We start from the raw sequence: 11,772 nt of genomic DNA on the forward strand, positions 1-11,772 counted from the left end.
CCCGGCGAGCAGTCCGGATAGGCTGAAGGCCCCGAGAAGGCGGTCCAGTCGTGCCGAGGCTCGGAGAGTGGGCCAAATAGACTGAAGGCCCGGTGCGGACGGACCAGTCACACTGTAGACTCGAGATGTATGGTTGTTCTATTTTGTTGATATGATATGATTATGGTTATGAGGTTGGTATTTTGGGGGTAACTCACTAAGCTTTCGGGCTTACAATTTCAGTTTATTGTTTCAGGTTCAGCGGATGACCGCATGAAGGCGAAGGCGTGACCGTACACTTCCTCGATTGATGATTATGATTTCTGGGAACTCTGATGTATAAACTCTTTTGAAAACTGATTGTAATAATTGAATGGTTTTAAATTGTTCAAAAAGTATTAAATTGGCTCAAATTTTATGGGTGTTACAGTCTAATTGTCCAAATCTTGTACCCATTTGATAAAAAAAATGAAACACAACAGAAGGTTGATCGACGTTGCCTATTTCATATGCTTGCTAGTTGTTGCTGCCTTTCCGATTTTCTGACAATCATTGTTCCGATGATCATTTTTCTAGTCGGCGACTTTGAGATTCATATTGCACAACAAAGAACATAATTTATCTTGATCTTATTCTTATTATTTATTGTTAATGTTAGGTTATTTAATATTTTCATTATTTGGCTTTGTGAAAACTTGAATTTTGAAATTAGAAATTATGTTTGTTTAATTAAGGGCTTAGGGTTAATAGTTAAGTAATTATTTGTTGTTATTAAACTTGAAATCAAGTTTATATCTTTTTATGCGGATTTTTTTTGCGCTACCATTTTACTTTGATCCGGGCGCCACCACTACTTGTAATTGAAATTTGCTTCATGTATACTATTAGTCGCTAATTATTTTATTTTATTTTATTTATTTATTTTGTATATGTTACAACTGAACTTGTTTACCTCGTAAAAAACAACTATGACAGATTATTACAGGTCTAGACAACCAAACATACTTTTTGTGACTAAAACATGATTTTTCTTACCTAACAAGAATTTTCTGGCAATCTGGGTTCACACAGTGGCGGAGCCAGGGTCAACGTAAAAGGGTATCCCGAACCAATGGGTTCGGTTTCTTGGTTTTTCAGTTTACCAAACTCAGTTTCGGGTTTAAACCAAAACCCATTCAAAGGTTTAACTTGTTGAGAATTGAAAATCTTGTGTTGTTTTTATAACAGATGTATAGGGCCTATGTTTCATTTTATGGCCAATGTGGGATAATTTTAGAATTATAAGAAATAAGAAAGAAGTTAAATGGATACAGGATAGAAACTGATAAACAAAATAATTAACATATGTCAAGCCCAAGATTCGAACTTCCAACTTCCGGAAAAACACCATGTCATCATAACCAACTTAACCAACTAGAGCTTTTGTTATTTTTTCGCAAAACACATTTATATGAAGGAATGCAAAATAAACAAAATTTTTCGGAAAAATTTATACTACTAAATTTTTTTTTAGGGGCATCCCGGGATACCCCGAGATCCAATGTAGATCCGCCAGTGGGTTCACACACACATGAACGCACACATCGACCCAAAGATGAATAAAATTGACATGTGTGTGTTTTTAAGGGGGTGTTTGGATAGGAAAAAAATAGGCTGCTTATTGTTTATTGCTTAATCCCACTGCAATAAGCAAATTTAAGTGTTTGGATAGAAGTTTTTAAAAATCAGCTTATTGCGGTAAGAATAAGCTAAATAAGCTGATTTTAATAAGCAAGAGGGGAATGCTTATTACTTATTGTTTATTGATCATTTTACTCATATAAGCTGTTTTATTTGCCAAACACTTCAAACGCTTATTGCTTATTGCTTATTCCTACTGCAATAAGCTAATCCAAACATATTTTAAAAAAGTGTTTATTCCCACCAAAATAAACAAATAAGCAATAAGGTAATAAACTAAAAACTATTTATCCAAACACCCCCCTAAAGTTCTAGATTTTAATTTCTTCTAAAAATCAACCAAAAGATTGGTTTCATGTGTTCTTGGCCAGATTTATGCTATGTGTGTTTATCATGGAAAGCTTCGAGTTCTTGACAAAGGTTTGTTCATCGATTTTTGAAAGACAAAAATTTTAGGTTCTTGAAAAGGGTTTGTTCATCAGGGTAGATAAAAAAACAAATAAAAACATATTTAAACAATAATAAGGCGTTCATGGGTTTTGGAATTTGTAACACTGTAGTTGATCTTTGTTCACTTCGATTTTAATATCAAAACCAACAAAAATATGAAGTTGAAGTTCTTGAATCATTTGAACATGAACACACACAAAACCCAAATGAAACACATGTCATGTATCTCATTAGTAGAAACTGTAGTTTCAACAACAGAATAATCCATAGCTAATCTGGCGACAAATTAAAGAGGGAATAACGACATAAATTACATTTATCGAAAACTAATTAAGAGTAAGTGAGGGAATAGCAGCTGATGTGCGACAAATTAAAGAGGGATTAATCTCTTCCTAATCGATTCTCGAAAATAAAGCCCTAATATCGGTCGCTGGTTTTCGTTTCCCTCCTTAGCTTCTCATTCCTCCTTATTCCACACAAAAGTACCTCGTTCCCTCTCAAATCGACATACTCTTCTCTCTCCCAAATTGAGGTCATCATCCCAAAAACGTTGTCAGTCGTCGACTACTCCCGTCCCCGATCTAACCAACTCTACCAGTAACATCAAGAGACTAGAACAAAAGGTTAGATGCTCAACCCCTAACACCAGCGATTCACTCGGGTAAGCCCTAGTTTCCTTCGATTTCTAGGACCTGGTTGTTTTCTACAAAAGAATTTGATTTTCTTCGATTTCTTGAACATGGTAGTTTCCTTAACTAAGGTAAACTAATTATTATTGCTTTGTAGGTTATCGGTGATCGTATTCATAGGGAAATAAATGATGAGTTCAGGGCAGAAGTCGGAACTTGAAGAAATTGAGGTCCAAAAATAAGAAATTGTCAAGACGTATAACGACATCCTAAAACTCACCCAAGGAAGTATCCTACACAACTAATTAGACTTTTGACACTTAATTTTCGTGATTTGGTTTCGATACTTTGAAATCGATTTAGACATGGACATTTGATTTTTGTGATGTTTCGATGAATCTTTATTTTGATAGTTGAATATTAATATTTAGTTTAGTAGTTGAATTTTAATTTAGTTTAGTATAAAAGTGGAATTTTATTTTGTAATTTTTGATAGGCAAAACTATTTATATAAAAGGCATCAGCGACAGATTAACAACAAACTCGATGGATTCCCTGAGCTAATCAGCAACCGATTACTGACGGTCATTAGCAATGAAATCTAGAGGTTCCATGAGTAATTTGTGTTGTCGCAAATTCGTCGTTATATCCCTTGCTAACAATTAGCGACAAATTTTGATGACCATTTTCGTCGCTAATTTGTCGTTGATAACAGTAACGAAATTGTCTGGCGATGATACCTTTGTTTCTAGTAGTGTATGGGTGTGTGTATTTGAAACTTGATTATGGACGTGTCTGCGTGTTTGTTTGTTTGTTTTCATCGATAATAGAAGTTTGAGTTTTATGCGGAAAAGTCCAATTATTTTGGGAATTTTTTTGATAAAGTTGTAAGTTTTTTTTTAACAGACTAGTCTCATTATTTTGAGAAAAGCATATAGTCTGTCATTTCTTGTTCAAATATATAAAAAAAAATCATTAATTTGGACAAAATGTTAAATAATCGGGACTTTTCTGTTAAAAAACATTTTTAGGACTTTATTAAAATTTTTCCCAAAATAATGAGACTTTTCTGCATAAAACTCATAGAAGCTTCACTATGTTTACCATAAATCTTATGTGTGTGTTTTTGTTTTTGTTCAGGATCTTCTCGTGTGTGTGTGTTTGTTCAAACGTCATCGTCTTCGTTATAAATGAGAGAGAGAGAGAGCGAGAGAGAGAGAGAGAGAGAGAGAACCGTAAAGTGGATTTATGGGTGTGTTCATCTTGATTGAAAATTCATAGTCTTTGTCGAAGAATTTTTGGTATTCATTTGAAAAATCATTTTCAATTGATTAAACAATAGTCGGTCATAATGATATATTTTGAACAATATAAACAAATTTAAAGGTAAGCGAGTTACATGACTAAATGTGTATATATAACCAAGTCTGTTACTTTTATACATCATTATCTCAATATTAAATAAACAAAATATTGAGTCGAATGTTCTCCTTCAAAAAAACCATTAATTTGTATATTTTTCTCTTGGTCATTTAACAAACAAAATATTTACATCAATACATTTCCTTTTAGATCTTAAATAATCTAAGTATTTACATATACAATGAAACACATCGTTGGTTTGGAGAAGCCTAATTATATAGATTTCGTCCAATCTCTTGCCCAAGCTTTAAACTTTGAACCATGTCTTCTTCAATGCAAATTTACTTGTTTCATTGTCAACTTGCGGATCCTTAATTTACGACCCTTTGTTCTCTTGCCGTCTGTCATGTTTTCAGCCTTGGCTAAACAATCATCTTTGAGTTCAAAAGCCCCGTCGACTTTGTTGATGAAGAGCGAGCACACCAGAAGGAGGCTCAGGCAAATGGCAATTATCCCAACTCGAGTTATCATTATTTAATTGGAAGAATCTGGAATTTAATTTGAATTCATGAGACTAATTTACCTAAAACTCGAATCTATGTTATTGGATATTGATCATGTCCAAGATTATAGGATAGTCTCACAATAAATTGTGGTTGATGATGTTTTGTTTACATAAGTCGTCCTACACCAACCAAATTAACCAAATTAAGAACTCAAACTTTGGTTGAAAACCAAATCAAGATTTTGGATTTAATTGAACTGAATCAATAGATTCAAGTTAAAGATGAGAGGTAAGAGGTTTAGTTCTATAAATAATTTTTTTAACAACAGTATATTATAAAATGAGTATCTAGAAACTAGTTAAAAACCAAAACCGAGTTAAAACGACTTCCATTAGGATTTTGGATTCTTAATTAGCCAATCACTCCATCCAATACTAAATTTAGAATTGATGCTAGAAATACACCAATAAGAAACCATTATTTTCGAATTCAACATGGTTTTTCCTAATGTTTTAAAAACTGGTTTTTTTCGGTTGTCGTATTTTTATAGTATGTATAAAACATATAATTTTTATAGTATGTATGAACACTAAAAAGAAAAATGTTTTCCCAACGTATTATTCAACCTTCTTTTTTATGAAATTAATGTCGAATTAAATATAAGTGCTCGTTTGATATTGTTTAATATGATTCTAAATAACAAAAAGCATTCAATCCTTGATAGAAATGCTAGTATAGTTTCAAACTTCCAGTTATATTTAATCATAAATGTCTTAAACTGACCACTATTCGTTGATAACTTATATTAAATATAATATTTGGTCATATCAATATGCCTCGAAACCAAACTTATCAAAAGATAATGAAATTGAAAGAGAAAATTCTAAGAAGTTGCTACAAACAAGTCATTTGTTGACTCCAATAGACCGACATGAAGAACTTTTTGAACATCTTCTATGTTCAAGTACTTGATGATTTCTATATTCAACATACATGTCAACTGATTCTAAACAAAAATGGGTTGAAGATGAGTTACTGATTGTTTTTTGGGTTTTGGAAGAGTTTGACCGGTTTTGGTCTTTTGCAATCGGATCATTGGTTGTTGATTTGGAAAATAAAAATCATCGGTTCATTGTGGCCTATTCCTTTCTGAATACTTCCATTTGTTCCATTTGTGGATGGAGATCGAAGGATTTTTTATTTGGTTCAAACGAATGGAGTCGTTTTGAATCCGAAAGTGGAGTAGATTCACTTTTGGTTTATTACATTATTACACTAGGTTATAACCACGGTTGGTATATTAATTTTTTTTATATAAATAAAAAAAATAATAAATGTTAAAAAAAACCAAAGATATTGTCGATTGTAAGTAATTATGAATTGATTTGTTAAGCAAAATAAACATAATAATGTTATTAGGGTATGATTTTGTATTTTCAAAATTTGAATTGAATTTGATTTGTTACAAAAAAAATAATAATAATAAAAATCATAGAAAAATGCCATGTGTCAAAGAAACATTCTAATAAACTGACACGTGTCATTTTTAGGTTTCATTTATTAGAAGAGGTAAAGGTAGATATCAAGGACGGTTTTAAGGGGGTCCCGGTGTGGCACCGGCAACCCTTAACTTTTCTGACCGTAGTGAAATTTTTTTCGATTTTTCAGTTTTTTCTACCTATTTTTCATGTATCAGCAACACCTATTCATCCCGACAACACCTACCACGTATTCCTGCGTCCGTCCCTGGTAGATATATAGATAGATTGAAACATTTAAAAAGGGAACCAATAATATGACAATAAGGAGCTTAATAATCGCATTTGTGAAGTGGATTCAAAGATGGTTGTTATACGGGATAATGACTTAAAAGGGTAATATATTTTTCGATTTGTACACATTTGGTTACTGAGTTTTTTTTTTTCATCCACATTTACCCCCTTCAACTTGTTAAACTGTACACATTCAGTCTTTATGACCGGTTACTCCAGGTTAGCCGGTAAAAATAACTTAATAGGATAATATATTTCTCATTTTGTACACATTTAGTCATTAATATTTTGTACACATTTAGTCCTTAATATTTTTGTACATATTTAGTCCTTAATATTTTTTTGTTTCAAAATAAGTCATTTTTGTTTTTATACTCATTCAGTACTTATGAATGATTTCTTTAGGTTTTTCTCACGACATTTTACGTTGGACATTGATGAAATGTATGGGGTTGTTGATGTTTATGTGTAACGTCTCATTTTCACAACAAAAAATTTTCATTTTTAAATAAGGCAAAACTCCCTAGTTATAAATCCATTATTAAGAAAAAACGTTTATTCCAAAATACATTTATCGAAAATCAAAGTAATATAAGAATCGTGGAATCATCAATACTATTGATGAGTGTGTACTGTCATGTCTTCGTCTTCCCACGATCAACGATAGAATCTGAAAACATAAACAACTGGGTAAACATAAAGTTTAGTGAGTTTCCCCCAAAATACATGCTACAACAAACGTATTATCATGTATAACGGCCTCACACTCATCAGATTGGAATACCTTGGCCCAAGCAGTCATTGGATTGGAATGCCAACATGCAACAAGTCCAATTAGTCATTGGACTGGAATACCCAGGGTTTGTCGGCATGCCGCCTTAACTCAACCGCTCTTCTCGAGCATCCGTCCCTATGGCTTACAGCTGGCCCGCACTACAACATATAGCAGACCCACCTCAACCTATCCCACCACCATATGATTATCTACGTAAGATGTTGTGAGAAAAACCTAAAGAAATTATTTATAAGTATTGGATGAGTACAAAAACAAAAATGACTTATTTTGCAACAAAAAAATATTAAGGAGTAAATGTATACAAAAATATTAAGGACTAAATGTGTACAAAGTGAGAAATATAGTACCCTATTAAGTCCTTTTTACCGGCTAACCTGGAGTAGCCGGTCATAAGGACTAAATGTGTACAGTTTAACAAATTGAAGGGGTAAATGTGGGCGAAAAAAAAGTCAGTGACTAAATGTGTACAAATCAAAAAAATATATTACCATTTTAAGTCATTATCCCTTGTTATACTTGCTTGAAATACGGAAATTGAGGAGCGGTTTGGGAATATTTTGCATTTGGTAACGTTTGCCAGATCGTTTATTGTCATTAGATTAAACAAAATCAATATTTGTTCATACAACATTTTTTTAATTTGTAAGCATTAACAAACATCATTTTTACACAATACATGGGCATAAATGCCTGGTAACATATTACATTATTACATTATATATTATCAAGAGAAAAATTATTAATGAGTAAGTTCTTGAAAAATAATGTTGGAAGAACGTTGATTAGAGTGTATGGTAAGACCAACAGCCAGCCCAGCCCAATGGGAGGGCAACATGGGCCATGGCCCGGTACAGGTAGGTATTGCTTGTTTTTATTAAATTTTATTTGACTTTGTGAAATCCAAATTCCCATATGATTTCTCTTTTATGCATCTTTGTTGTTAAATATGCACCTCAACGATTTTTTTGTTTTTCATTTAAGAGAAAATGACTTAAAAAGGTAACGAAGTTTCAAAACTGTAAAAAAAAAACAATTGTTTTTTTAGTACACAAAATACCATTAAATTTATTTTTTGTACATAAAATACCAACGAAGTACCCATGTGTTTAAATGAAACCTTATGGTAACCGTTTACTTCAAGTAAACGAAAAATGATTTAAAAAGGTAACAAAGTTTCCAAAATGTTCAAAAAATACCATTATTTTTTTAATATAAAAAATACCCTTGAAGTATATCATTTGTACACAAAATACCAACGAAATACACATTTTAGAACACAAAATACCATTGGAATTTCCAAAATGTTCAAAAAAAAATCATTGTTGTTTTTTTTAGAGCACATTTTGTTAACTTTGTTGTTTCTGGATTATATAGAACACGGTTATCAGAGATTAGTCATCGGCGTACCAGTTCACACCAGTTGTGTACTATCTTTCATTACATCACGCGATCAGTTTGTATCTAAATCCATATTTAGGAATTCTCATGACATAACGTCACGCTCGTTTCTCCTTTGTGTCTCTATTGTGCCGCAACACTAATGAACGACTAACATTGTTGTATAATATGTGCATCTATATAACGTATATATGTTTTAGGTTTGAAGCATATAATGTGATTGGGAAGCAAGAATGTTTAACTAAGGTTATTACCCAATTGTTTTGTTACCACAAGAACGATCGAGTGAAGGAATGAAAGAGATTTACATAGCTTTTGTGAACTGATATGATGGTTCATGATCTTCGACGATTGTGTTTTACATAATCCGACAACAACGCAGTTAATAAAAAATGTGATATTTTTTGAATATTTTGGAAAGTTCGTTACAATTTTAAGTCATTTTTCCATTTACCTGAAGTATCTGATTACCATAAGATTTTATTTGAACACATGTGTAATCCTTTGGTATTCTGAGTAGAAATAATAACTTTAATGATATTTTTTTGTACTAAAAAAAACAATAATATTTTTTGAACATTTAGAAACCAAGTAACCTTAAAATTCTATTGTGTATAGAGACAATGGTCTTTTTTTTGAATATTTTTAAAACTTTGTTAATTTTCCCTTCATTTAAATGCAAAAACAAAATTTTTGTTTCCAAAGTTCTAATTGATGATAATTTCGCATTCCCATAGGTTGGTGTTCTTGAATCTTTGGTGGGAGAAATCAATGTGACGTGGTTTTTGTACAGGTAGATGTGTCTGCCCACGGACAATAAATAACACAGTGAAAATGTGTGTATGCATTTAATAAAATCTGAACTGTAATACTAGTTTGCGAAGATCGTTCACTGAAGTTGATGACGGGTGATGATAAGAACCAATTAGGAGGTCTTTGGAGCTCAACGGAACGAACATGTATCTATCTCCTCCAATACACCACCACCACCAAAGCTCGCCTCCTCCAAATCCACGCTTTCATACTACGAAACTCTCTTTACAAGAACAAAAACATTCTTGCCAAATTCATCACCACCTGTTCCTCCTTAGCTGCTAAACGATTTACCACCTCATCTGAAGATGCAACCAATCTCATACGACATGCCCACAAACTGTTCGATCATATGCCTGATGAATACGACACCTTTGTCAGCAACACCATGATGAGAGCTCATCTCGGTATTCACCAGTATGATGAATGTTTGAGTTTGTACAGGGAGTTAAGGAGAATTGGTACTTTTAAACCTGATGGTTATACGTTCTTGACATTGGCAAAGCTGTGCACTTCAACTTTGGATGCCCGGAGAAGCCAACAAGTTCACAACCATGTTGTTAAAGAAGGTTTTGTACATAACATGTTTGTAGCTACATCATTAGTCGACATGTATGCAAAACTAGGACAGATGAACTGTGCACAGAAACTGTTCGATGAAATGCCTGAAAGAAGTCAAGTTTCTTGGACAGCATTAGTCAGTGGGTATGCAAAGTGTGGAGAGATAGACAATGCAAGAATGTTTTTCAACCAGATGCCTAAGAAGGACACACCCGCATTCAATGCAATGATTGATGCCTATGTCAAGGTAGGAGACATGACACAAGCTAGTAGTTTGTTCAATGAGATGTGGGAGAAAGACGTTGTCTCATGGACTAGTATGATTGATGGGTTTTGTAATCATGGTGATATAGACACAGCTAGGACACTTTTCAACACCATGCCTCAGAAAAATCTAGTTTCTTGGAATGCAATGATTAAAGGGTATCACCAGAATAAACAACCAAACGAGGCGTTGAAATTATTTCAAGAATTACAATCAGAACCCTCACTTGAACCTGATAACATCACGATTGTGAGTGTTCTTCCTGCAATTGCAGATTTAGGAGCTTTGGATTTGGGTAAGGGTGTTCATGAGTTTGTGATGAGAAAGAAGATGAATAGAGGAGGAAGTAACATTTGCACTGCTTTAATCGATATGTATGCGAAATGTGGGGAGTTTACAAAAGCACGAGAAGTGTTTGAGTCATGGAATGTTAAAGAAACTGCAACATGGAATGCTTTGATACATGGGCTTGCTGTTAATGGGTTTGGTAAAGAAGCATTGGATGTGTTTCTTGAAATGTGTAAAAATGGAGTGAAGCCGAATGAGATAACCATGATTTGTGTTTTATCAGCTTGTAACCATAGTGGCATGGTGGAAGAGGGAATGAAATGGTTCAAAAGAATGGAAGAATTTGGAGTTGCTCAAACAATCGAGCATTTTGGTTGTATGATTGATCTTTTGGGGAGAGCAGGGTGTTTAGATGAAGCTGAGAAGTTAATGGAAGATATGCCATTTGAAGTTAACGAGATTATTTTGAGTTCGTTTTTGTCTGCTTGTGGTTATGTGAAGGATGCTGAAAGGGGTGAGAGGATTTTGAGGAAAACACATGGGAAGGAGTATTGGAATGATGGGAATTATATTACATTGAGGAATTTGTATGCTAATGAGAAGAGATGGGTTGATGTTGAAGAAGTGAAGGAGATGATGAGAAGTAAAAAGACAAGGAAAGAGGTTGGGTGTAGTAGTGTGATTGAGGGTGGTGAAGTTTGGGGTTTTGCATCAGGAGGAGGAGATAGGTTGCATCCTGAATGGGTGAGTATAAATTCAATGTTGGAGATGTTATTTGTTCATATGAAAAAAGAATATTTTACTAACATGGATATGTAATTGCTAAGGTTTACTTCTCAAAAAAGGTTATTTAATGCAAAAAGGTCGATTCATTTTTTTAATGCAAAAAGGTTGGTAATTTTAAACATTTTTATAAAATGTAATATATGTAATCGTAACTTCAAAGTGTGTGATCATATATTTTTCAATACTCAATTCCGCACTTTTTAAAAAATGTGAAATATTAACGTGTCCTAAAAAGTCGTATAAAAATTCTGATCTTAAATTCTTAATTCATTGACTGTAATCGAATATTTAAATACTAAAACGCCAACTCCAAATTTAGAGTTTGTTAGTTACACAACTTCCAGTTATAGTCAGTTATTGCTATTTCTAATATGTTGCTAGTACAATAAATATTTTGTCCATCCAAAAAAACTTTTTTGCCCGAAATGGCTCATCTGCCCTAACTTCTCTAAAATAATAATAATCATAAAAACAATAATACTATTTT

The 11,772-nt window shown here is 33.0% G+C and overlaps 1 protein-coding gene and 1 long non-coding RNA gene across 2 annotated transcripts; both read left to right on the plus strand.

Moving 5' to 3' along the window:
* The first annotated feature begins 880 nt into the window (after positions 1–880).
* On the plus strand, positions 881–3,182 carry LOC111878854 (uncharacterized). The gene is made up of 2 exons (XR_002845955.3): positions 881–2,770; positions 2,896–3,182. It is a non-coding gene; the product is annotated as an uncharacterized LOC111878854 (long non-coding RNA).
* Positions 3,183–9,240: 6,058 nt separating this feature from the next.
* Positions 9,241–11,474, plus strand: LOC111878867 (pentatricopeptide repeat-containing protein At2g44880). Its single transcript, XM_023875351.3, has one exon. The coding sequence runs from the start codon at positions 9,474–9,476 to the stop codon at positions 11,316–11,318; it is 1,845 nt and encodes a 614-aa protein (XP_023731119.1). The 5' UTR covers positions 9,241–9,473; the 3' UTR covers positions 11,319–11,474.
* Positions 11,475–11,772: the final 298 nt, after the last annotated feature.

The sequence above is a fragment of the Lactuca sativa genome, chromosome 5 (genome assembly GCF_002870075.4).
Source record: "Lactuca sativa cultivar Salinas chromosome 5, Lsat_Salinas_v11, whole genome shotgun sequence".
Lineage (NCBI taxonomy): Eukaryota > Viridiplantae > Streptophyta > Magnoliopsida > Asterales > Asteraceae > Lactuca > Lactuca sativa.

What these genes read in the sequence shown, in the direction of transcription:
- LOC111878867 (XM_023875351.3), top strand. Translation starts at nt 9,474, where the DNA reads ATGACGGGTGATGATAAGAACCAATTAGGAGGTCTTTGGAGCTCAACG.